The 27333-nt window shown below is 46.5% G+C and overlaps 1 protein-coding gene and 1 long non-coding RNA gene across 4 annotated transcripts in view; both read left to right on the top strand.

Moving 5' to 3' along the window:
- Positions 1 to 27333, top strand: part of PPP2R5D (protein phosphatase 2 regulatory subunit B'delta) — a 65242-nt gene that overhangs the window by 8672 nt on the left and 29237 nt on the right. For 2 of the 3 annotated variants that reach the window (XM_081854739.1, XM_081854737.1), the window contains exons 3-9: positions 13611 to 13812; positions 17255 to 17454; positions 18299 to 18409; positions 22165 to 22257; positions 23580 to 23710; positions 24648 to 24707; positions 26728 to 26836. In XM_081854739.1, the coding sequence (XP_081710865.1) occupies positions 13611 to 13812; positions 17255 to 17454; positions 18299 to 18409; positions 22165 to 22257; positions 23580 to 23710; positions 24648 to 24707; positions 26728 to 26836 (906 nt within the window). The remainder of the gene's footprint in view (positions 1 to 13610; positions 13813 to 17254; positions 17455 to 18298; positions 18410 to 22164; positions 22258 to 23579; positions 23711 to 24647; positions 24708 to 26727; positions 26837 to 27333) is intronic. The other variant, XM_081854738.1, reaches the window with a different exon arrangement.
- Positions 2574 to 3077, top strand: LOC309338173. Its single transcript, XR_014154784.1, has 2 exons — positions 2574 to 2681; positions 2937 to 3077. It is a non-coding gene; the product is annotated as an uncharacterized lncRNA (long non-coding RNA).

The raw sequence follows: 27333 nt of genomic DNA, 5'->3' as shown, positions 1-27333 counted from the left end.
CAAGGCCATATTCACAGCATACATTCGAAGTTCTGTGATACCACTTTGAACAGTCACGGCTGTCTCCCAAGAATTATGGGAACTGCAGTTTGTTAAGGGTGCTGAGAGTTGTTGGGAGAGCCCTATTCCATTTCAGGAGCTACAGATCCCGAAGTGGTTTAGCAGTTAATATCTCTCCACAGGGAACTCTTGAGAATTGTAGCCTTATGAGGGAATAGAGGCCTCCTAATAACTGTCAGCACCCTAAACCAGGCTTCCTCACCCTCGGCCCTCCAGATGTTTTGAGACTACAATTCCCATCATCCCTGACCACTGGTCCTGCTAGCTAGGGCTCATGGAAGTTGTAGGCCAAAAACATCTGGAGGGCCGAGGTTGAGGAAGCCTGCCCTAAACAAACTACAGCTCCCACAGGTTTTGGGTGGAAGCCATGACGGTCTAAAGTGGTATCAAAGTTCTTTAAATGTATGGTGCAAATGTGGCCGAAGACAGAGGGAATAAAATGAGAAAGTGAGGTCAGGCTGCTGAAAATATTTTAGGCTATCATACAGACCCCACTTATCTGGGAGTAAGCCCCATTGAATTAATTGAGATTTACTTCTGAGTAGACATGGTTAGGATTGCAGCCATAGTCTTTTTAGATGCCACCAGGCACTCTTGTCATATTTTTTGTTGCACCAGAATACAGCTACCCTTGTGGCATTGATTAAAAGTTGCTAATGACGTTGGCTTGAGTTCTTTCAAACTATCAGTAAATAATGTTCTGTTGCGCTAGCATGGCTATTACTATTCAATGAAACAACAGCTCTAGTTTTCACACAGCCTGCTAAAAAAACAATGCCGATGCAGTTTCTGAAAGCATAGTTGTGAGTGTGTGACACCTAAGAATGTGCTAAGCAATTGTGAGCATCCTGGAAGCAAGTGTAAAACTAACTTGAGGCTTTCCGTTAATTTCGGCTGAGAAGCTGTTGCTATGCCCCAGCAGTTGGCATGAAAGAATTGGGGGTGTCAGCTTTTACCCTCTCGAGTAGGGCTGGAAAAAAATATTCCAGATTTCCTAGGTTGCCCTAACTTAACTGTTTAGGAACCTAGCACTAAAGCTCATGGCAAAGTCATGTGGGTCAGGAATCCCTATTTTTCCATACTTGGGATTTATCCCATTCTTCCTCCATATTGGGGAAGGCATGGAAGAAAACCTACAAAGTGTTCAGCAGCTTGCATCCATTAGCAAGATGTTCTTTGGGCTGCAAATAATTAGAATAGCAAATGGGCCAGAGACGCTCAGAAGCTGTCCTCTATTCCTGCTATGTTGGAGCTGGGCAGCAGTCACACCCTAGCAAAGAATGATCTTTAGTTCCTTCTAATGGGTGAGCATCTACATAGAGGTGAACCCGGCAGTTACCAGAGCAATCAGATGCTAAAATATGATGTCTGTGTCCAGGCTTTTAATGTGCAGAGATCTGGACACAAACCAAGAACTCCGTTGTCTCGCTCCCATAGAGGGCAGGGCACATTTTCAGTCTGCATTGCTTTTTGATGCCTTCTTGATGGAATTCTGGTCGCAGAGCAGAGCGGAAGCAGCAGCCATCTGAAACTATTGACCTAATAAAATAGAGAAAAGCGCCTGTGCCCTACATGCAATTCAAAGCCAGCCTTGTAGGTGTAAATCTGCAAGTCCTTTCAATGGCAGCTGTTGCACCAAGGCGTAACCATACTCATGCAATGCACATTTAATAATGAGTTGGTTCTTTATCGGATGCCTTCTGGTGCACAACCAGCATCCTGGTATGGTTCGTTTGCCAGAATCTCTCTGAGGTCTGGACTGGTGTTGCTACTGAACAATCCCGCCCTGCACCATTCCTGATGTGCATTAAGATGTTCCTTGCAATTCCTCTCCTATGTCAGATCTGCCGCTGCCAAAGGTACAACACTAGTCGTACAAATGGAAGCCACACCCATTATCTCCTGCAAGTACAGACTTATTGCTTACATAGGCTGACGGGCCATGTCTTCCTTAGGCAAAACTGATTGCAGGTTTCCACCTCTCTCCTCCAAAATAATTTGTCTTTCAGTTACTCCCCATGCAAATGATAAATTTAGGTATTTGAGGTGTGAAAATCATCATGTGTACAAGCTGATACGTTCTCTCATTGAAACTAATTATTGCAGCAGCGGCCTTTAGCTTGTAGTTGCTTCCAGTGTGCAGGGCAGGAGCGTGTTTACTCTTTGCTCAAACAAGTCAAATTAAAATTCTGCATCAACAAAAGTTCAGTTCTGCATCAACAAAAGTTCAGTTCTGCAATGCCAGGGCAAAAATGAGCACACTTTCCCCATTTCCGTGTTACTTAATTTATCCTGGTTTTTCTCGTTAGGAAGTGGGGATGGACAAAAAAGAAGGCACTGGACTCCTGTTTTTCTCCTCCCACCTAGCCAACCAAGCTTAGGAAGTCTTTGTTTATCAATTCTCTGGCTGCTGAGATTTCAGGAGGCATTAACAACACACTTTCAAGCATGCCTTTCCAGCTATAAGAACAGGAAGCTTGTCCGCTCCTTTTATGAATACTGAGTTTTTGTGGGAGCAGAATACACAGTACCATGTTAATCCTGAATCCAGTACCATGTTCTGTGTTTCTGATGCATTGCATCACACCCACTGCCCTTCTTGGAGCTTTACTTGAGAGCCAGTGTGGTGTAGTGGTTAAAAGCAGTGGACTCGTAATCTGGTGAACCGGGTTCGCTTCCCTGCGCCTCCACATGCAGCTGCTGGGTGATCTTGGGCCAGTCACACTTCTTTGAAGTCTCTCAGCCCCACTCACCTCACAGAGTGTTGGTTGTGGGGGAGGAAGGGAAAGGAGAATGTTAGCTGCTTTGAGACTCCTTCGGGTAGTGATAAAGCGGGTATCAAATCCAAACTCTTCTTCTTCTTTACTTTAGCAGAGGAAGTTCTCCTCACTTGCAAGCTCAACATCATAGCAAGCTCTGTTAGAACAAATGTACTGTGGATGGACCATAGCTCTGCGGGTAGACCTCATGCTTTGAGTGCAAAAGGCCTTGGGTTCAATCCCTAGGATCCCCAGCTTTTTTTAAAAAAAGGCTCATGTAGCAGGTGATGTGCGAAGGATATTTGCCTGACATCTTGGAGAGCTCCTCGCAGCTAGACACCAATGTGATTTGAGGAAGTTTCCTATCCTCGAGCTCTGCAGGGCAGAGAACTGGCAGCCCCAATATAGATGCCGGAAGGAACAATGAGAAATGAGCTGCTCCAGTTTGCAAAGAGAGAAGCAGAGGTGGTGATAGAGAAACCCATAAAGTTCTTTTTCCAACAACACTAATAAAATTATCTCTCCGTATGGCAATGAATTTCAAACACTTGGGGGGCAGGCCCCAGTGTCAAGTGCTGCTCAGAAGTCTACATAAGAAGAGCCCTGCTGGCCAGGTCAGTGGCCTATCTAGGCATGCAATCCTCGGAGTGACCAGTCAGATGCCTGTGGAAATCCCACATACAGGATATAAGTGCAACAGTGCTCTCCCTTCCAGCAGCTGGTATACGGGGACATGCTGTCTCTAGCCACCAATAGCCTTAAAGGTAAAGGGTAAAGGGACCCCTGACCATTAGGTCCAGTTGTGGCCAACTCGGGGGTTGCGACGCTCATCTCGCTTTATTGGCCGAGGGAGCCGGCGTACAACTTCCAGGTCATGTGGGCAGCATGACTAAGCCGCTTCTGGCGAACCAGAGCAGCACACGGAAACGCCGTTTACCTTCCCACCAGAGCGGTACCTATTTATCTACTTGCACTTTGACGTGCTTTCAAACTGCTAGGTTGGCAGGAGCAGGGACTGATAAACAGGAGCTCACCCCGTCACGGGGATTCGAACCGCCAACCTTCTGATCGACAAGTCCTAGGCTCTGTGGTTTAACCCACAGCACCACCCGCGTCCATCTAATAGCCTTACCCTCCGTCAATTTGCCTAGTCCTCTTAGAGTCGCCCGTGCAGCAGCAGGTGCCTTGCAGTGTGGCCCTGATCCTTGAGGACATGAAATCCGCTCCTTAGTCTGAAGCACAGTTGTTGCTCAGAGCACACGGAGGGGTAATTAATTGCATTGCAGCTGCTTGTTCTTCCGGCTTCAGAAAGAGCATGAGCAGGTTGAAGGAACGGTGAGCAGACTTAAGAGTCGTTCCTGGAAATGACAAAACAAAGGGAATCAAGGCTGCTTAGGATGCTTCCTCGATGCTAAGTCAGACCATTGGTCCATCTAGCTGACTGGCAGCATCTTTCCGGGAATCTCTCACAGCCCTTACCTAGAGATGTTGGGGATTAAACCTGGAGCCTTGCTCATCCAGAGCAGATGCTCATTGGCTGAGCTACAGCCCAGAGGTGCCCGTTGCTGAACCTCGTTGCTCTAAATGCTTGAATGCTCCCTGCCTTTCAGTAAAACGAAACAGAGCAGCTCCTGTGCTTTCAAGATGCTAGCAGGTCAGGGAGATGGATTCTAGCCTAGACATGCTATGTTGCCCAGATCCTTTGTTGGTTTCCTTTTAGTGGCTTTTGAGGGGATCAGCACTAGGAAAGCTCTCTATTCATTTTCAGGGCAAGCACAACTGAAGAGAACCTCACATAGTGGAAACAAGAACACACACAAATACACACGCATTTTAAAAGCAGGTCTAGAAAAGAAGAGTGGATGAAGACCCAAGGTAGGGGTGTGAGAGTGAACATTGAAAGAGCAAACATCAACATGGCAAAGGCAATTTCAAGAGCCAATACTGATACCAAAGTCTTGCAATGCTGGGACCTCAGAAATGAGAGATTTTGTTTAAATGTACTGTAAAGTGTGAAAAGGGACTGAGCCTTAAGCGTGGCAGGCCCTGTCTTGTGGAACTCACTGCCAGTAGAGGTTTGGCAGGAACCACCCTTCCATCCAGATTTCTTCTGTTTAGACAGGCTTTCGCAACATGAATTCTCTTTTTTTAGCCAATCAGTATTTATTGATGTTTTTATGCTGATTTTATTCTCATGCGTTGTACTATTGTCTTGATTTTTTTATGTATATTAAAAAGTGTGGATTATAAATATGTAGGTAAATTAAAAGAGAGAGAGCATTCTTTGCCAGAAGAACAAAGAGATACCCAACTTTACTGAATGGTCAAGCCTTGTAGTTGTCCACAGTGCAGTTCTTACAAGTGTGCTAGTTTTTATATGGAAGCGGGGATCATTCAGGTGTTTGATCGCTTCTGCAATCTAAGATGTCAAGCAAAAGATGCATTTCATGAGGCACCTGATTTTGTACCTTGGCTCTATCTTTCTGTTAAAAAGCTGTGGTTCTTCCATCCCACTAGCCAGGAGTAGGAACGGTTACAGTAGTTCCTTCCCACATAAGGAAGAATGAAGGATTCTGCAGACCTGTTCACTTATAAGACCCTGACAAAAAGGGCAGGAGATCCTAAGGTTCTGCTGCTAATGGCCCAGTCTTTTATCCTGCAATTCTACTATAGCTACTTTTCATAGCATCATAGAATTGGAAGGGACCCCAAAGGCCATCTAGCCCAACCCCCTGTGATGCAGGGATACCTTCGCCAACCCCAACCGCCCCCTTCCGACAACTTACCTTGGGATGCTAAAATGTAACGTGAGAAAGAAATCCTAAAAAGAGATATTTTGAACTCTCTTTGAGTTTCAAGTGTTTATTGCTTTGTCATTTTCAGAGTTGGAACAGAAGGCCGAAACTGGATGTGATGCTAAATTCGGCACTCGCTGCTCCCTCTTTATTTTAAAAAAGCAGCCGCTTGGCAGAGATAGGAATTTTCATCAGAACAACAGTGCGTGGGAAGAGGTTAAACCTTTCTTCTTGGCCGCCTTCTCCCCCTCCGGCTGCTATTAACCGCAAGAGGGAAGCTCCCATTCATGGAGGATAGGGCTTCTCAATGGCTACTAGCCCCCATGACCAGGTCAATGTTTCTCGGAATGTCAGTTGTGGGAATTGCAAGTGGGGAGAGAGTGTTGTTGTGCTAAGGTCCTGCTTTCGGACTTCCCATAGCCACCTGGTTGGCCTCTGTGACAGACCAGGTTGTTGGACCAGCTGGGCCAGGCATCCCCAACCTGCGGCCCTCCAGATGTTTTGGCCTCCAACTCCCATGATCCCTAGCTAACAGGACCAGTGGTCAGGGATGGTGGGAATTGTAGTCCAGAACATCTGGAGGGCCGAAGGCTGGGGGTGCCTGAGCTGGGCCATTGGTCTTTTCCAGTGGGGAGTCTTCTTACGTTCCACTGGTGCCAAAAAACCATGTTTCCTTCCATGCTAATGATAGCAGCCGTGGGAGGCGATTTTTATGGGAAATTTCGGCAGGGAAGGAAAGGGCCTGATGAAAATCATCCCTCCTTGTTGCCTGCTATTAGTGGCTTAAAAAAAATATGCAGCAGCAAGCATCACATATAGTTTAAGTCCAGAGAGAGAGAGAGACTCTCTTTTATTTCTTCTTGCCCTCAAAAATTGGGCGGGACAGTGTGCTTGTTTTTTAAGCCAGCAAACTCTGTGCAAGCACGTTTCTGACGAAAGCACAGCAATTCAGTTGCAGGGACTTCCAATAATGCTGCTTGTTGCCTTTTAAATCTTCTGATCTCCTCTGGGCAAAACAATAAGAGGCTGTTTCTGCTTATTCTGCTGTCGCCAGGTGCTTCTAAACCAGAAATCTTCCAGGGGGGCTCATATTAGTCATTATATTTTGTGGAGGTTTTGTTGAGGTTCGTTTGTGTGTTCTTCTTTTCTTCTTTTTTTAAAGAAACACTCCCAACTGACAGGCTGATACAACCTTTCTCTCTCTCTCTCTTTTTAATATACTCTATTCAAGATTCAGGGGAAGGATGCGCTGAGAAGTGGCACAGGGCCTCTTCAGACTTATAATGAACTGGCTGTGATGAGATCCTGTTAATATTCAGCAGGCAGCAGGGGTGGGGTGGGGGCTGGCAAGGCGCCCCATGGCCCTTGTAAGAGAAGTGGGGAGCGAGGGCTGGGCAGCAGAAAAAGGGCCATCCATTTCCAAATGTCTTTTGGAGAGCATTGTTTTGTCCAGTTTGCTTCCCACAGTACTCTTTTCCCCCCTGGTCCAGGGAATGCCTCCCCCATTTCCTATAGCTGCCATCCACAGCCTTTCTCTCTCCCCTCCCCACATCGCGTAGACCTTAAAAATGCTTTTGCTCTTCCCCCATTGAGGGGAAAGAGGGGCTACACAAACCTGTAAGGAGAGCTTCCTGTTCTTTGAGCCTTTTTTTAAAATGCCATTTTTGAAACGTTTTGAATTAACCTGCTAAGGGTTGGATTTGGGAGGCGAGAAACGAACTTGGAGTGAATCCAGGGGGAAGTTCTGCCAGCCTTGCTAACTTAGCCTGTGTTGGCAAAACGAGGGCAGCATTTAGGAAGGGGGTTCTGCTTCACTTTGAGTTATTTTTTCCTCTCTCTCTCTCCCTGTCTCTCCTGTTTCTAGGTGTCCTGCAGAATCCGCCCCTCCCCTTTGATATATTTGTTTATACCAGCTCCAGTTTAATCTCCTCCTGCTTTCACATTTGCCAGGGCTCTGGAGAGAGAGGGGTGTGTGTGTGCGTGTGTGCGTGTGTGCGTGCGTGCGCACACACACACACACACACGCACGCACAGCCATTCCTCATCTAGTTTCTTGTAGCCTTTTAAAAATTAAAATCTTGCTGAGTACAAAGGCAATTGCATCATTGCTTGCACAAAATAATAAAGTGTGCAGCTATAGCCGTATAAAATTCATTCATTCAATTCGTAGTGCTCCCTTCTTCCCAAAGGGTGCATATTGCCACAATACTTTACATTCCAGAGCACAGTGAATCAACATCGTTCCAAAAATGCATTTGGTTGTGCGGTGCAAGCTCTCCAAAAGTGTGTTAACTTGATCATGGTCAAGATTGACCAGTATCTTTGAGCCTATCTGTTTCTTGCAGCACTTTATCAGCCTGGGCCTTGTCCTCGGCAAACAACTCTGATCCATTGGATTTTATCACCCCTGCGTTGATGTCTGGACGATGGACGATGGACTCACCCTCCCCTCCAGCTCCTCCTTCCCAGCCTCATTGTTAACGTCTCCATTCATTATTATGCTGCAAATCTATACTTTGCTCACTTCTTAAATCCTCTTCCCAATGTTACTCTGTCTTGGGCATTGGAACCTCAGGAGGAAGGCGATTTCAAAGCTGGGGGGAAGCTCTCTGTTGAAATCCTGCACTGTGTGACTAGCTTACCAATCCTTTTGTTGCTTTCCTCTCCGTGGCTTTGGGGCGGATCAGCATGGAGTGACTCCTAATTAGCTCTTTGGGAGAGTAAACCCAAGGAGAGTTCGGCTTAAGGAGATAAAAGCAGGTTTCGAAAAGAACAGCAGATGAAGGCCCAAAAGGTGGGGTGGGAAGGAGACCGGGTGCAAAGGCAGCAAAGGACTTTGCATTTCAGGCTTTTTGTGGGTGAGGTTGCAGTAAGATGCAAAGAAGCGTAGAGTCCAGATTTTGCCGTTTGGTGTCATGCAGTTTGGCCAGATGATCAGCTCAAGCCCAGGTGTCTGGCTACTGCATTCACAATGCAGTATTCGCAGCCCACCACTTCAGCGTGTTTTGTATGATGAGGAAAGCCTTGCCTAGATTTTGTCTTCTTTCGGATTTGCATCCAGAGTTCTGCCAGGTGGCTGTGCTCGGAGCAAACAGAGAAAGGTTTGACATTTTCCGCCCAAAACTCTTCTGCGACCGGCCTGCTGCTTCATCCACTTCATTATACTGTTGAGGTGACCCACCCTCTGCAAATGTGAAATTATCCTCTTAAGATAACAGGGCACTTATTAACGAGCAGCAAGCATGAATTCAAACACACCCAGGGCTGAGTCACGCATGGCACTAGGCCCCCGCCTCCTAAGCTCGGTGGCTCTCAGCAGAATGAGCAAGCTGTCTCCATTTGGAAGTGCCGTGGTTCTGAATTGACATTGGATGATACGGCAGTTCTGCCTGGGGGGTGGGGGGTGGCATTTGACCTGTGATGGCTCATTCACATGTGCATCAAGTGGCAGCTTGCTGCTATAGATAAGGAGCAATGAACATGCATGTGTGAGCTAGTCCTTAGTGAAGGGCAGGCACTGGTCTTTTGGGGATTCTGTGAGGGTGTCAGCCTTGCCTGCATTTTTTATTTTATTTTTAAAAACATTTTTCATTTAATGTGGAGCTGGGGAACCTTTTTCAGTCTTGGGGGGGGGGGAGGGCAGTTTGCATTCCTATGGGTCATATGGCCAGAGGCAGTATTAGTGCATTTTGTGACTGGCACAGGTCCAGTTGTGACCATGTGGAGGTTTCTGAATGTCAGGTTGGCAACAGACACCTCCATCTGACTGGCTCCCCCATTTTCTTAAGAAGGTAAGCAGAAGGGCTTATTTATTGCATTTATATCCTGCCTTTTCCTCTAAGGAGTACATGGCTCGCCCCCCCCTGCTCAGATAATCCTTACAACGACCCTGTGAGGTAGGTTAAGAGGCTGTGACTGGCCCAACGTCACCCAGTGAGTTTTCCTGGAGGTTTGAGCCCTGATCTCCCAGCTCCTAGTCCAACACTCTAAGCCAGGCACCCCCAAACTCAGCCCTCCCAGATGTTTTGGGATTACAACTCCCATCATCCCTAGCTTACAGGACCAGTGGTCAGGGATGATGGGAATTGTAGTCCCAAAACATCTGGAGGGCCGAATTTGGGGGTGCCTGCTCTAAGCGCTATACCCCTCTGGTTTCCTAAAGTCCCTCTGCTATGGGGCAGCTATATGAATTAAGTAGGTAAATGAATATGGGGAAAGCAAAATGTCACTTAGAGGAGGATCTGAAATATTTCCCTTGAACTTGTTTATTCTGGCTTGTTTCATTTGGTGTTTTAATGTGCTGTAAATGGCTTTGAAATTTTGTTTCTTTAAAAAATAAAGCGGTATAGAAATGAATAGCAATAATAAATTAAATTGAAAAAAAAAGGTGCCTAGACCAGGGTTCGAAATTAGCAGGGCGCCAGGTGCATTTTGCGCCTAAAGATTCTCTGTTTGCGATCACCTCAAAAAGTCTGGGTGCAATTTTTTGTGCCTGGCTGACACTCAATGTATGTGCTTTGAAGCCTCGAAGTATATGTTAAGGAGAGACAATATGTTAAAGAATTTAACAATTAAGAAGAGTTTGGATTAAAGAGTAGAGTGTTTTGAAAACTGACGTATGGTACCAATATTGCTATTGTAAACATCAAATTAAACATGTATTTGCTAAAATTGTGAAATTAACAATGTGTCACTTATGTGAATTGCATATTAGTTCATGCTTATCAAAATAATAAATAAAGTATTGTGTCCCTCACAATGGCACTCATAACCCAGGTCCCAGAAGCCATTTGGCTCCTAGCTTTTATATCCCAGTTTCTAACCCTGGCCTAGACATTCCATTGTGGTGACTGCAACCTAGGTTTAAGGTGCCATTCAGTGGTGATTAGCTTATATATCTTGAGTTTCTAACTTTGACCAGAGGCAAAACGTGGACAGAGCTGTGAATCTTAACCTTTTGTACAGTACAGTGGTACCTCGGGTTACAGACGCTTCAGGTTACAGGCTCTGCTAACCCAGAAATAGTACCTCGGGTTAAGAATTTTGCTTCAGGATGAGAACAGAAATCGTGCGGCGGCAACGGGAGGCCCCATTAGCTAGAGTGGTACCTTAGGTTAAGAACAGTTTCAGGTTAGGAACGGACCTCCAGAACGAATTAAGTTCTTAACCTGAGATACCAGTATAGACTACATTTCAGCCATGCAGAAGTCAAGGGTTTTCGGTACCCACACACCTGTCTCCACCCAGGCATGCAAGAGGCATTATCACAGTTCAAGAGCCGGTTTGTTGTTGTTTAGTCGTGTCCGACTCTTCGTGACCCCCTGGACCAGAGCACGCCAGGCACTCCTGTCTTCCACTGCCTCCCGCAGTTTGGTCAAACTCATGCTGGTAGCTTCGAGAACACTATCCAACCATCTCATCCTCTGTCGTCCCCTTCTCCTTGTGCCCTCCATCTTTCCCAACATCAGGGTCTTTTCCAGGGACTGTTCTCTTCTGATGAGGTGGCCAAAGTACTGGAGCCTCAGCTTCATGATCTGTCCTTCCAGTGAGCACTCAGGGCTGATTTCCTTCAGAATGGATAGGTTTGATCTTCTTGCAGTCCATGGGACTCTCAAAAGTCTCCTCCAGCACTATAATTCAAAAGCATCAATTCTTCGGCGATCAGCCTTCTCTATGGTCCAGCTTTCACTTCCATACATCACTACTGGGAAAACCATATCTTTTACTATATGGACCAGTTACAGACAGGCAAAAGCACTCATTGAGGCTGGTGACATAGGGCTGGTGAGATGTGTGGTCTGAGAAGAGGCATGTAGCCTAGGCAGAGTCCTGAAAGCCACAGAGAGTTCTGGAGCTCTATAGTGGGCCCTCCAAACCTGAGAGTTCTGCATCCCTGATTTAATGAATGAATGTGTTACGGTAAAAGAAAAAGGAAAAAAAAATCAATGTAAACGGCAACGGAGCCTCTTAAAGGAGATAGCCCAGGCAAATGGAAAAATAGGGCCCTGTGTTAAAAATGTATAAGGTTTCTTTTCCATTTTAACAGCTACGCCTTACGGACCTCACTGTGAAATAATGGCAAGGTAATCAATGGCTGGAACAGTTTCTGAAAGGTCTTGCAGGAAGAAGAAAAAAGCCTACATTTTGTTTGTATGTGGCCCTAGGAGTCTTCAAAAGAAATAAAGGAAAGTCAAGCTAGCATGATGCGTTCCAGGTTTCTTTTCTCTTAGGAGGTAGTTTTTTGGGGAAGCGTTGTGGGGCTGAAGAGTACATCCCAAGCCTTAGGTTCACCTCCAAGAGGCGGTTTAGGTTTAACACTGCCTGTATCCTGATTTGCAGGATGAGTGCAAGCCACAGGTTTCAGGTTTTCGAGCAGTGCAGTGGTACCTCTGGTTGCGAACATGATCCGTTCCGGAGGCTCGTTCACAACATGAAAAGAACGCAACCCGCAGTGGCGCGTCTGTGCACACGCGGGTTGCGATTTGCCGCTTCTGCGCATGCACATGATGTCATTTTTGTGCTTCTGCGCATGCGCGAGCGGTGAAACCTGGAAGTAACCCTTTCCGGTACTTCCGGGTCGCTGCATGACGTAACCTGAAAGAACGTAACATGAAGCGGACGTAACCTGAGGTATGACTGTATTATAAAACCACTGAGAGAAGATAGAATTATGGAATTTGATAAAGAGTTTGAAGGATATGATTGGGTGGCCATCTGTCACGGATGCTTTAGTTAAGATTCCTGCATTTCAGGGGGCTGGACTAAATGCCCCGGGGGGGGGGTCTCTTTCAACTTTACAATTCCCTGATACTGTGATTCCTCAAGGCAGGATTGGAGGGAGCGAATTGACACATGTGAAGGGGGAGAAGGAAGCACATGAGTAACATAGCTTCTCACTACTCATTGAGATCATGGTTTGGCATTACATTTGAACTGCCCATAGGTTTCTGTAGGGCAGGTATGGGGAACCTAGGTATGGGGAACCTGTGCCCCCCCACCAGCTCTCAGCATCTTCGCCATTGTCCATGCTGGCTGAGGCTGATGGGAGTTGCCTTGATTCCACTTTATTACTGTTTAGGCATCAAGTTAAGACATCCCCCCCCCAAGCATTTTAATGGTTTTCATTGAATAGAAGCTGGAAGCTTTTGATTGCTGTTTCCCTAGCTGTTTTATTTTTTGGGTTGTGCTGATTATGTTGTTTGTTTTATTGCTCTTAACTGGTTTGTTTTATTTTATTGCTTTGTTTAAAATTACATTGAAAACTATGCCGGGAGAAAATGTTACCTAGGGTGGTATACGAATATGTTAAATGCTTATCATAAGTCGTAAGTAGCAGTTTACAGGTACCGTACAACGGAATGAACTGTAATAGGGATAAGCCACATCATTTGACGAGAGATAATCAAGTGTGACAATATTTGACAGTGATTCTTAGATACTGTGTTTACAGTGGGTCCTTCCAGTAGGATATAATTGTTGCGTTACAGATCGCACCAAGAGTTGTAGCCAACAAAATTTTTAGTCCAAGCAGACCTAAGTGAAATAAATGAGCACAAGTGATTTTGGTTTCTTAATTTCAGTGGGCTTGCTCTTAACTAAAACTTAATTGGATAAACTTTTTTTAAAAAAATGAAGTAGTATAAACTTGGGCGCATAGTTTTGTTATTTTGTTATTTTTATTTTTACATTTCTTACCCCACCTATCCTCCCAAGTTGCTCAAGGCGGCATACACAATTATCACGGTTCCCGTTCTTTCTCGTGACAACCCTACGAGGTAGACTAGGCTGAGAGATAGTGATTGTTCCGAGGTCATCCCTCGGACTTGATGGAAAAGTGGTGACTCGAACCCTGGTCTCCCAAGATCACATCTGACGCTCTAACCAACACAGTGCGCCGACTCTTTTATCTATAGCAAACCACTTACTACTTACAGGAGCGTTGATGTCAAGTTAGCACTTAACCATTTTTTGTCTGTGTGCCTCCTTATCTCTTCAGGTCCAGCAGCAGCAGCAGCAACAACAGCAGCAGCAGCAGACCTCGAATAAGCGACCCAGCAACAGCACCCCCCCACCAACTCAGCTGAATAAGATCAAGTATTCAGGGGGACCCCAGATTGTAAAGAAGGAGCGGCGGCAGAGCTCCTCCCGCTTCAACTTAAGCAAAAACCGGGAACTCCAGAAGCTCCCTGCCCTTAAAGGTGAGAAGGAGTTGTAAAGGTAAAGGGACCCCTGACCATTAGGTCCGGTCGCGGACGACTCTGGGGTTGCGGCGCTCATCTGGCTTTACTGGCCGAGGGAGCCGGCGTACAGCTTCCAGGTCATGTGGCCAGTATGACTAAGCAAACCAGAGCAGTGCACGGAAACGCCGTTTACCTTCCCGCAGGAGCGGTACCTATTTATCTACTTGCACTTTGACGTGCTTTCGAACTGCTAGGTTGGCAGGAGCAGGGACCGAGCAATGGGAACTCACCCTGTCGCGGGGATTCGAACTGCTGACCTTCTGATCAGCAAACCCTAGGCTCTGTGGTTTAACCCACAACGCCACCCATGTCCTGAGAAGGAGTTGAGTCGCCTTTAAATCACCGAGTTGGAAGGGGCCTCAGGAAATCATCTGGTCCAGCATTTTTTTTAACCTTGCGTCCCCATATGTTGTTGGCTAACCTGGCTGCAGAAGAGGGAGCTGTAGTCCACGGCATCTTACTTACTTACCTGGCAGGGGAGACACCTTGATCATGAAGGAGGTTTTCCCAGGGTGAGGCTCATCCATTGCACTAGCCACCCAGAGTGGCTGGGGAAACCCAGCCAGATGGGCGTGGTATAAATGATTGTTATTTGTTATTTTAAGGGCCCAAGGTTGAAGAACTCTGATCTAGTCCCAGGAATCCTGCTATAGCGTCCCTGTCAGGGATGGGCTAAGAACCTCCGGCAGAGAAGAGTCAAGGTTGTAAGCAACAGTGCATTACTCAACTGGTGTTCTTGCCCATATTTGATAATTAAAACACGGGTGTTCCTACAAGGACTTAGTTATATTTTTGGCAGCGCCTGAAAAGTAAGTGGTGGTAAACTGGTCTAGGATTAACATTATCCAGGTGGGCGATGAACACCTGGCCATTTACTTTAGCTGAAAAGGTAACAGGAAGATTGAAGGCTATGGGAGGTATATATAAAAAAGAAGGCTTTGACACAATTTGGTTTGATTCCATAACAGATCTAGTCATACTTTTAATTCCTCCATCAACCCACGGTGACCTACACTGTGACTCTCTTAAGTTAGGCTACCAGATGTCACAGTGAACATGCTTACAACAGCAGTAGTATGGGCAGAAAGCCATTCAATAGAAATACTTACCCAAAGAAGGTAGTCCACCACGTTCCGAGGCTTTCAGAACAGCCCGTACCCTTTCTGCTGTTAATCGAAATCCCCTTATGCCTACCAGGCAGCGGCTAGTTAGCCTGCGTGACACCCGGGAAGGTTTCTACAGGTAGAAACAGGACTGATTCAGCTGTGAGTCATGCTGGTTTAAGCAGCTGCAGTGCTGAAAGGAAAGCAACTCCTGAGTCTGGGGAAGGCATCACGCTGCATGACAATGCTAAGGAACACCACCGCAGTTATTCTCCCTTCAGGTGAGGGGAAGAGCCAGGAGATTCTGCCATCACGTTGCAGATTCAGCAGCAAGGAAGCCCAGCTTTCGTACTTGGAATGAAGTCATGGAAAGGAAGTAGCTTTGCATATTGAGAAGTCAGGGCGTGGAGAGCGTGAAGGACACAGATATTGGATATTGGCAAACCTGGGCACATTTGGCATATTTGTGTTGCCTTCACACAGTGTTAGAAACCCAGGTATATAATCTAATTGCCAAATGGCACCTTAAACCCAGGTTATGGTTGTCACAATGGAATGTCTGGGTTCCATTTTGCCCTGGTGAAGTTGATGATGATGATTATTCGTTTCATACCTATACTGCTTTATATTTTAAAGTAGCTTGCAACACATTAAAACATCAAATAAAACAATACAGAGTAAAACAAATTCAAGCTTGAAGGAAATCTGAAGTAATCCATCTATGGAAGGTGGCTTTCCCCAAAGCATCATATTCGACATCTTCCAGCGTGAATTGGGCAGGTTTAATTTAGCATTGCCTCTCTACTGCCCTTCTTGCTTCAAACGCTTTGGGGTGCTTTTTTTTTGCCTCTCCACACTGTGCAGATCTCTCTCACTACGTTCCAGGACATTGCGCTACATTACAAATGGTGTGTCATGGGATTGCACTTCATGGAAGGATCACAAGATCGTGTACCCAAAATATTTAGAGGAATTAAAAGACCTAAATTAGATACTCTGCTGCATCTCAAGTGTAATAAAGGAAAGCTTTGATTCCTTGGTTAAGTGCAGGAATAGGCTCTGGAGGAAGGATTTGAAGGATATGGAAGGAGGGAAGACTGCTCAAGGCGCAGGGCGTGGAATGGCAAAGACGGCCCCTTGGCTGGTTGCTGTTGAAAACAGTATTTTAGACTACGGGAGATAAATCTTTGGTTTGATCCAACAGAACACTTCTTATGTTAGTGGAAAAAATGTGTGTGGGGGAGTAGATATATCCAAAGTACTTCATGCATGTTACCTCTGTAGTTGTTACAACAGCCTTGCGAGGTAGGTCATTGTCGTCGTAATACCATATTACAGGATTGGAAAGGGCTGGGGTTGGTGGGGGAGCAGGTTGCTTGAGGTCCACCAGTGCTTCATAGCAAAGGTGCATTGAAAACTTGGACCTGTTGCTCATTCTTTCACTTACTCCAGTCTCTCTCAGTGAGCATGCGCAGAGCAGAAGGACCATAAAGGGATGCAAGAGAGGCAAGAGAAAGGAGGCAAGAGAAAGGATAGCAATCCATCCCACTTCGATGTCAGGTACTCCAAGTACTTCTTCACACAAAGCATGGTGTGGAAGTCGCTCCTGCAGGATTAGACAAATTAATGGAGGGTAAGGCTATCAGCAGGGATGCGGGTGGCACTGTGGGTTAAACCACAGAGCCTAGGACCTGCGCATCAGAAGGTTGGCGGTTCGAATCTCCACGACAGGGTGAGCTCCTGTTTCTCGGTCCCTGCTCCTGCCAACCTAGCAGTTCGAAAGCATGTCATAGTGCAAGTAGATAAATAGGTACCACTCTGGCGGGAAGGTAAACGGCATTTCCATGCGCTTCTCTGGTTCTCCAGAAGCGGCTTAGTCATGTTGGCCACATGACCCGGAAGCTGTACGCCGGCTCCCTCGGCCAATAAAGCAAGATGAGCACTGCAACCCCAGAGTCAGTCACGACTGGACCTAATGGTCAGGGGTCCCTTTACCCTTTACTTTTAAGGCTATCAGCGACTACTAGCCACAAAGACACTTGTTCCATCTCCACTCTTGAAGCCAGCATGCCTCAGAATGCCAGTTTCTAGCATTCACCAATGAGGGCACTGCTTTTGCACTCACGTCCCGCTTGTGGGTTTCATGTAAGCATCCGATTGGCTACCGTGAGAATAGGATGCTGGAGTAGGCGGGCCTTTTGCCAGCTGCCAGGCTCTTTCTTGGTCCTTAGGCTCAGCTGATGAGCTGCAGTGGAAAAAGAGGACTCCCCTTTTTTGCCCTCTCTCTCTCTCCTCAGATGCACCTCCTCACGAACGGGAAGAGCTCTTCATACAGAAGCTGCGACAATGCTGCGTCCTCTTTGACTTTGTCTCTGACCCGCTCAGTGACTTGAAGTTCAAAGAGGTGAAGCGAGCGGGCCTCAACGAGATGGTGGAATACATCACACACAACCGGGATGTTGTCACAGAGGCCATTTACCCCGAAGCTGTTATCATGGTAAGGGCCGAGCTTATGGCTGGGTGCTTCGGGCGGCGACGTCTCTTAAACACTCCAAAGTCAAGAAATGCGTGTTCTGTACTTCCAGGCTGAAAGGGGTTAATAGTGTGAGAGGTTGTGGGTACCAAAATGTGCACGGGATGCAGAGTGGGATTCTGTACAAAGCTCGTCATTTCGATGGGTGTTATACAAAATGTGTTGGGTGCGTGGCCCTCCTAATAAAGCGGCACTGCGTTAAACTTGTGATCATCATCTGAGGCCCTTCTTCTTCGTGTGCCTCTTCCATGAGAGGCCCTGAAGGTGGCAACATGCGAACAGGCCTTTTCTGCTGTGGCTCCTTGTTTGTGGAATCCTCTCCCCAGGGAGGCTTGCCTGGTGCCTTCACTACATATCTTTAGGCATCTGGCGAAAACATTTCTCTTCTCCCAGACCTTTGGCTAATTAAACAATCTTTAGACCGTTTGAACTTTATGGGTGGTATTGTTTTGTTTGTTAACTATGTTATATATACAGTGGTACTTCGGGTTACATACATTTCAGGTTACGTACGCTTCAGGTTACAGACTCCACTAACCCAGAAATATTACCTCGGGTTAAGAACTTTGCTTCAGGATGAGAACAGAAATCGTGCAGCGCAGCGGCAGCAGGAGGCCCCATTAGCTAAAGTGGTGCTTCAGGTTAAGAACAGTTTCAGGTTAAGAACAGACTTCCAGAACGAATTAAGTTCTTAACCCGAGGTACCACTGTAGTTGTGTTTTTTAATATTGTAAATACATTAATAAACAATAACGGCAATAACTTCTCAACTTTGCCAAACTTCTCAACTTTCTTATCGCATCTTCAGTTTTCAGTAAATCTCTTCCGTACGCTTCCCCCGTCGTCCAATCCTACGGGAGCAGAATTTGACCCTGAGGAAGATGAACCTACGCTAGAAGCTGCTTGGCCACATCTCCAGGTAATACTATATAAAATTTGGTCGCACCCGGACCTTGTAATCGTCATCTGAGTCCCTTCCCCTTGTACTCCCCTCCATGGAAGGTCAGAGCATGGCAACATGAGAAACGGCCTTTTCAGTGGTGGCTCCCCTCTTGTGGAATGCTCTTCCTAGGGAGACACACCTGGCACCATCATAATTTACCTCGAGCTGCTAGACAAAATCCTTTCCCCCCTTCTGCCCAGGCCTTTGACTTGTAATTATATGCGGCCTCCATCGGTGGGTGGGTTGCTTTACTCCTGTCTTTTTAAAATGCGAGCGAGTTTTAGATTTTTCAATTTTGTTTTTATGCTTGTTTTAATGTATGTGTGGCTCACTTATGGTGGATCTGCTTGAGTTCCATTTGTAAAAAAAAAAAAAAGGAAAAAGTGACTAATAAATTTAATAAACAATCGTAATTTAAATCTTGCTTTCCGCACATGATGGAACTTAAGGCTTCTAGCAAAGTTCCTAGTCGGTCTCCTACGCAGGACAGATTACAGCCACTCACCTCTGCCCTCAGCTGCACCATATTCATTTACACCCTGCCCTGCTTGGTCTCTTTCTCGGGTTGATGGACAACCAGTGACTAGCTTATATGTGAAATGAGCATCTACTTGGCATAAGCTCCTAGGATCTGAAAGAGGGAAGAGGAGAGAGCATGCTGATTTTTTTCGAGACAGAAGTTCCAAGTGGTTTTCCTCCACTGGACATCGTTGTTTAAACATTTTGTGGCTAGGAGGTGGGGCCCATGGAGGTTACTGCCTCTGAGATGTCCCAGTCACCTTGGCTTTTGCTAGGGAGAAGGGCTGTAGCTCAGTGCTGGAGCAATGTTTTGCATGCAAAAGGTCCCAGGCTGAATCCCCAGCAGCTGCAAATAAAGTCTGTGGAAGACTCTCGCCTTGAGAGCCAGTGTGGTGTAGTGGTTAAGAGCGGTGGACTCGTAATCTGGGGAACCGGGTTCGTGTCTCCGCTCCTCCACATGCAGCTGCTGGGTGACCTTGGGCCAGTCACACTTCTTTGAAGTCTCTCAGCCCCACTCACCTTACAGAGGGTTTGTTGTGGGGGAAGAAGGGAAAGGAGAATGTTAGCCGCTTTGAGACTCCTTAAAGGGAGTGAAAGGCAGGATATCAAATCCAAACTCCTCCTCTTCTTCTTCGCCTGAAACTCTGGAGAGCAGCAGTCAGCTAGTGCTGGGCTCGATGGACCAAGGTTTAGCATAAGGCAACTTCTTTTTTTAAAATAAATATTTTTATTGAACAAATTTAACAAATCAAATTATAAATCAATATAACCAATTAAATCCCCCCTTTCCCCCCTCCAAATACTTCCCTCAGCTTCCTTCTCTGATTTGTTTATACATGTTATTCTCTGCATGTTGTAAAATTGTACATATCATTGCCTTAGCTATCATATGTTCTACTAATAAATTTGTGGTTGTTTATTCAAAACCTGCCAAGGAGTCCAAATCCTTTTGTTGTTGTTTTTTTTTTGGATAGTTTGTAAAAAGTTCCCATTCTTCCTTGAAGTCACGGTTGTCCTTCTCACGTAGTTTACTTTGCCAACTCCGCATAGCTCATCCATTTTTCCTGCCATTGTTCTTTCGTTGGGATTTCCTCATTCTTCCATCCTTGTGCTAACAAGACTCTTGCCGCTGTTGTAGCATACATAAGTTCTTTATTTTTCTTGGCAGGTCTTGTCCTACAATCCCTAACAAGAATGCTTCTGGGTTTTTTTTACAAATGTCATTTTGAACATTTTTTTTCAATTTGTTATATATCATCTCCCAATTTTTTTCAGCTTCTCTACATTCCCACCACATATGATACAAAGTACCTTCTTTTTCTTTACATTTCCAACATGTATTTGACCCGGTTTTGTACATTTTTGCCATTTTTACTGGTGTGATATACCATCTATACATCATTTTCATATAATTTTCTTTCAAAAGAGAACAGTCTGTAAATTTCAAGTCTACCTTCCACAGCTTTCCCCAGTCCTCAAATTGTATATTATGTCCTCTATCTTGTACCCATTTACAGTGGTGCCCCGCAAGACGAATGCCTCGCTAAACGAAAAACCCGCAAGACGAAAGAGTTTTCCGATTTTTAGCGGCTTCGCAAGAGAAATTTCCCTATGGGCTTGCTTCGCAAGACGAAAGCCCATTGGGAAATCTCCGAGGACAGCGGGGAAGCGCAGCGCGCCTTCTCCTCTGTTCCCGGACCTGTATTGAAGACTTGCGGTGGGAGGAAGGCTGTTCTGAAGGCTGGCGGTGGGAAGAAAAGCCCTTCTCCCCCGCCAGCCTTCAGAAGAGTTCCCCGCAGGGCTCTCCAAGCTGCGGATAGCAGCCTGCTGCCCCCATCCGCAGTTTGGAGAGCCCTGCGGGGAAGTCCTGCAGTGCTCCCCAAGCTGCGAATGTCTGCCCCGCAGCCTAGGCAACCCTGCAGGATCTCTTCTGAAGGCTGGCGGCGGGAGAAGGGCTTTTCTTCCCACCGCCAGCCTTCAGAAGGCTGTTCTGAAGGCTGGCGGTGGGGAGAAAAGTCCTTCTCCCCCCCCCCCAGCCTTCAGAAGTGGTCCGGGGACAGACTGTCCCCGGACCTAGTCTGAAGGCGGTCTCCCTAGGAACGCATTAATTGATTTTCAATGCATTCCTATGGGAAACCGTGCTTCGCAAGACGAAAAACTCGCAAGAAGAAAAAACTTGCGGAACGAATTAATTTCGTCTTGCGAGGCACCACTGTAATAATAACTGATTTGATCTCCTCGTCTTTCGTTTCCCATTCTAACAGAATACTATATGTTTTCTTCAACAACAAGTTGGTGCTGGGCTCGAAGGACCAAGGTTTAGCATAAGGCAACTTCTTAAGCTCCTACGCAGTATGTTGATGAGACTTGAAACAGAATTATAGAGTTGGAAGGGACCACGAGGATCATTTAGTCCATCCCCCTGCAATTTTGCCCAACAACAACCCTGAGATTAATAAGAGTCTCATCTTCTACCAACTGAGCTATCCCAGGAGCACATTTGCTTCCAAATAAACCTGCATGGGTCCCACTGTTGGTCCCTTTGTATTGCTGTGGAAGGGCCTCTCCAACCAGCATAATAATGTAGGTCTTTAATCACTGAATTAGGCTCCTGCTGAGATGAATTGTCTGCATTTCTGCAGTCTTCTTTCTCAGAGGTCCTGTGACATGACTGTTCTCCCGCTGGCAGGGAAAATAAAGATAAAAGCTTCCTCTAGAGACATCATTTTGGCTCCTCTTTCCTGTGCCAATCTGCTCTCGCATCTCTCTGATATTACATATTTCCTTTCTTTTTATTTAGCTTTCTCAAGCCAGGAAGAATCTTTTCCTATTCTGTCCTGTCTCCCATGCTGTCATCTCCTTTATCATTTAGAAGGACTGTCAAGCTAAAGCCATTCAATTCTTGAAAGAAAGAAAGAAAGAAAGCATTCCTCTTTCCATTCTGGAAATTATTTTCAGTTTCTGCTACAATCTATTAACTGGCAGGCATGAGGCCACACCCAAACCCAATGGATAATCTGTTCAATTTTTATTGTTGTCAGTGGGCTTTAACTGTTCTTCAAATAGGTTTGACCATTTTTTGTGGTTTAACTGGCTGAAGGGGCACAACTTCTGCATCTCTGTATTTGCAGCAGGTACACAATACGAATAACAAGTCTTATACTTACAAATAATCCTTTTCCTGTTTTCCCCCCTCCCCCCTCCCTTCTTAGCTGGTTTATGAATTCTTTCTGAGGTTCCTGGAGTCCCCAGACTTCCAACCAAACATAGCCAAGAAATATATTGACCAGAAGTTTGTATTGTCAGTAAGTAATTTCAGCTTCCTCCTAACTTGGCATTTATTTCAAAGGATTTCTAAACTGCTTAATATTTAAAAATGGCATGGGAGCCGCTGGTCAGGACAGGATAGAGAAGAGGTGGAGCCAACAGGTGACCTTGGGGAGGGATCCAGTTGGCTGGGCAATTTCTCCCCAGGTTGGGGGAACCCATACTAGAAGCAAAACAGTGTAATAAAAACAGAAAATTGGTAATGGCAGGATCCAGTCTCATGGGTCGGGGGGGGGGGAATGGAACAAAGAGATACGGTTGGTACCCAGTTCACTCATTCCGTTACCGCAAGGATTTATCTTTGTGCAGTGGAACTTACCTCCCCTGCACGCACACACACGCCCTGCGCCCTCCCCCAGAAATCTGCTCTGGAGGGTTGGGGGAGGAGCCCCTAGACCAGATTTACGGGGTGGGGTACACTGGCAGGAGAGGAGATAATCCTTGCACTGATGGAACACTTGACTTTAATTCTGTGTTGCTTTCCACTCTCAGTCTGCCATCTTGATTCAAAATGGCATCCAATTGCATCCAAGCCTAAGCAAAAAAAAAACCCTGCTGGCTGATTTCATCAACCATCGCACCAAAATTGGTTATGATACCCTTGGAAGTGTCTGAATGCATAGTGAACAAATACTTGATTGTGGGGTGTGTGTGTGTGTGTGTGTGTGTGTGTGTGTATGTGTATGTGTGTGTGTACATATATGTATGTACACACACACACACGTTATATTATGTGATCACCTCTTGCTATATTACCTATGTATTAACAGATGCTCTTCTCCAAATTCCACCATTTCATGAGGTACCGTATATGACAATACAGGAGAGAGCCTTCTCTGTAGTGGTGTCTCTGTCTAAGTCATACTTGGGGTAGACCTATTGAAATGAAGAAGCATGACTTAACGCCCATTTGTTTCAGCGGAGTTATTCTCTGAGTATGAGTTTGATCTCCTTTGAGTCTAGGGACCGAGAATCATTCCGGCTTCACAGGTTGGATCCTTATCAGGACCTGCCACATCTACAAAATTTGATAGTTTGGGGCAGAGCAATCAGCTGGCATCACAAATGATATTAGGGCATTTAGTGCTTTGAAATCCCAAAGTCAAGACTTCAAAGCACTAGCAGGCAGCAAAAGAAGCCCCGCCCCCTTTTGTCCCAGCAGCTATTTCACTGCAAACAGTTGCTGAAATGAAGGGAAAAGCATGGACGAAGCACCAGTGCCAGCAGAAGGTGGGGTGGGGAGAATCTGTTAGTGCTGGATTCGAGTGCCCAAGAGAGTGATTACATCCTCCATCCACAGCTGCTGGACCTGTTTGACAGTGAAGATCCCAGAGAGCGGGACTTTCTGAAGACTATTTTGCATAGGATTTATGGGAAATTCTTGGGCCTCCGAGCGTATATAAGGCGGCAGATCAACAACATATTTTACAGGTAAATACTGGCAATATTTAATCTATTGTGAATGTTTGTGTGTGTGGAGGATTCAATCCTATTTGAGCGGTTGCACTGCATTTCCTTGGAGTTTCATTAGTCCTCTTAACTCCAACAATGATTAGATAAATAGATGGAAGACCTATGAGTGACCGAGAACAGGAGCAGGGAACCTGCAAACCTCCAGATGTTGTCAGATGACCCCTCCCAGCATCCTCAGTTAATTGGCTGTGCTGGCTGGGGAGTTTCTGATTCACAAGGCTGCAGGGAAGTTTAGGTGTTATGGTACCGTATTTTTCGCTCCACGAGGCGCACCGGAGCATAAGGCGCACCTAGTTTTTAGAGGGGGAAATCAAGAAAAAAAAATCTTATCCCGCTTGCTGTCTTGGCTTCTTCTTTAGCCGCGCGTAACTTCTCCAGCTGGGAACCTTTTCCATCCTGGAGAAAAGCCTGCAAGAGCCGCGCGGAGCTTGTGTGCAGCTCTTGGGAGCTTTTCCTGCCTGCCTCCCCGCTGCATGTGCTCCATAAGACGCACACACATTTCCCCTTACCTTTTAGGAGGGAAGAAGTGTGTCTTATGGAGCAAAAAATACGGTAGCTGATGGCAGGATCAGGGCAAGCATCTCAGGGCCCATTGCAAGGCCTCTCCTTCCCTATCGCTCCTATTTGCCACACCCTGTTTGTGCCATGCTTTCCCCCAGTCGTTGGAATTCCTTGTCCAGAAACATCTAGGCCTATTTGCCTTCCCCACTTTAGAAAGCAGAACACAGCGACTAAATCTATGCAGATGTGCTGCTTATGGCTACAGATTTCCTGCTCCCCTCCAGGGACAGAACGTGGAGCATTTTGATTTTGGGGTTGGAGAGCGCTTGCCAAGCCTCTGTCCTCATGAAGTCAGCCTGTGTTTTCTGCTTGACACTTGCTTCTCTCTACTCAGGTTTATCTATGAGACAGAACACCATAACGGAATTGCAGAACTGCTAGAGATTTTAGGGAGGTAAGGGGTACACCTTTCTCTTTATTATTCCCTCCCTGTTCTGTAGGGGGCTCTTTGGCAGGAACAATAATAATAATTTTATTATTTATATGCCGCTCATCTATTAGGGTTAACCAGCCACTCTGGGCAGCTCCCAACAAAATATCAAAAACACAAGAAAACATCAGCCATTAAAAACTTCCCTATGCAGCGCTGCCTTCGGAAGTTTTCTAAAAAGTCATATGGTTAATTATCTCCTTGACATCTAACGGGAGGGTGTTCCACACGGTGGAAGGGACGCGGGTGGTGCTGTGGTCTAAACCACTGAACCTCTTGGGCATGCCGATGGGAAGGTTGGCGGTTCGAATCCCTGCAACGGGGTGAGCTCCCGTTGCTCTGTCCCAGCTCCTCCCAACCCAGCAGTTCGAAAGCACGCCAGTGCAAGTACCGTATTTTTCACTCTATAGGACGCACCCGACCATAGGACGCACCTTGTTTTAGAGGGGGAGAACAAGGGAAAAAAATTCTCCCCCTCTCTGCTCAGCACCCCTTCAGTGAAGCGGCAGGAGAAACGGAGCCCCTTCCATTTCTCCTCCCGCTTGGCTGACGGGGCTCTGGGCAGCTCTCTCTCTCTGCTGAAGCCAGGAGTCTTGCTCTCCTGGCTTCAGCAAAAGGAACCCAAAGCCTTCGGAGCGCAGCGCGAGTTCCCGCTGCGCACCAACCCCTCTCGGTCTCCAGGCTTCAGCAAAAGCAACGCGAAGCCTCCGGAGCGCAGAGGGAGCGCTCCCTCTGCGCTTCGGAGGCTTCGTGTTGCTATCGCTGAAGCCAAGGAGCCTGCATTCGTTCCATAGGACGCACACACATTTCCCCTTCATTTTTGGAGGGGAAAAAGTGCGTCCTATAGAGTGAAAAATACGGTAGATAAATAGGTACCGCTGCGGCAGGAAGGTAAACAGCATTTCCATGCGCTCTGGCTCCTGTCACTGTTCCGTTGTGCCAGAAGCAGTTTAGGCACTCTGGTCACATGACCCGGAAAGCTGTCTGTGGACAAATGCCAGCTCCCTTGGCCTGAAAAGCGAGATGAGCACTGCCACCCCATAGTCGCCTTTGACTGGACTTAATCCTCCAGGAGTTTTTTACCTTTTACCACAGGGCGGGTGCCACTACTGAGGAAGCCCTCTGCCTGGTTCCCTATAACTTCACTTCTCGCAGTGGGGGAACTGCCAGAAGGCCCTCGGAGGTGGACCTCAGTGTCTGGGCTAGATGGTGTGGGTAGAGACACTCCTTCAGGTATACAGGGCCGAGACTGTTTAGGGCTTTAAAGGTCAGCACCAGCACTTTGAATTGTGCTCGGAAATGTGCTAGAAGCCAATATGAATCCTTTTGGACAGGTGTTATATGGTCCCGGCAGCCGCAGCCCCAGTCACCAGTCTAGCTGCCGCATTCTGGATTAGCTGTAGTTTCCAAGTCACCTTCAAAGGTAGCCCACGTAGAGCATGTTGCAATAGTCCAAGTGGGAGATAACCAGGACATGTACCACTCTGGTGAGACAATGCACAGCAGGTAGGGTCTCAGTTGGCATACCAGATGGGGCTGGTAGACAGCCACCTTGGTCACAGAATTAACCTGTGCTTCTATGGTCAGCTGTCAGTCCAAAATGACCCGCAGGCTGCTCACCTGGTCTTTTAGCGGCACAGTTACCCTATTCAGGACCAGGGAGTCCCCCCCAGCTGCCTGTCCCCCAGAGACAGTACTTCTGTCTTACCAGGATTTAGCTTCAATAGGTGATGGCTAGCTAGGCCGTCAAGTGAAATTTACACACACACACACACACACACATTTCTGCTTAAGAGTCTTTCAAGAAAGCATGATATGAACCCTGCAGCTGAGTCCCTGGGAGCATTGCAGATGTTTCCTGCAGGATATCCTGACGATGAGGCACAGCAGCAAGGCGGGGAGGCTGGGAACTGCTCTGTGCACATACCAACATGCACAGACAGTGCGAGTCTTGGATGTTTACTATTCTCTCCCTTCTCCTCAGTATAATCAATGGATTTGCTTTGCCCCTGAAGGAAGAGCACAAGATGTTCCTCATCCGGGTCTTGCTGCCGTTGCACAAAGTGAAATCTCTGAGCGTCTACCACCCCCAGGTAAGAAGCACGTTCAGTCAACGTGTGTTGTGCTCACTATAAAATGACAGGCAGGTTTAAGACCCGAAGAGGTGCCCTGCTGGATGATGTCAAAGGCCCAGCGTCCTATTCCGTAGCAGCACTCTCTCTACTTGGGTTCCTCAGCAGCTGGTATTGAGAGATTTTTCTGTCTCTGAACCTGGGGTTGGCATACAGACATATCAATCATAGTGATAAACCCGTCAATTTGTAGTATTTTAAAATATATATATTTTAAAATACAATTGTATCCGGCCTTTCATCCATCACGGAACCCACAGCGACACGTACTTGTGGTCTAACCCGGGTCTGCTTAGCTTCTGCAAGGTGGCAGACAAGTATGAATTTTATTATTTCGGTCACAGACCAGCTCCAGCCCACATACAATATCAAGGAAGTCATAAAACACAATAGGGATACATTTGAACTTTCAATTAGGTATAACAGGGACAATACAGATATAGCAACAGTTAAAAAAT

The sequence above is a fragment of the Podarcis erhardii genome (genome assembly GCF_964252035.2).
Source record: "Podarcis erhardii genome assembly, chromosome: 3".
NCBI classification, from domain to species: Eukaryota; Metazoa; Chordata; class Lepidosauria; order Squamata; family Lacertidae; genus Podarcis; species Podarcis erhardii.
Note: the sequence above shows the minus strand (reverse complement) of the source record. Positions and strands in the feature narration are given on the sequence as shown.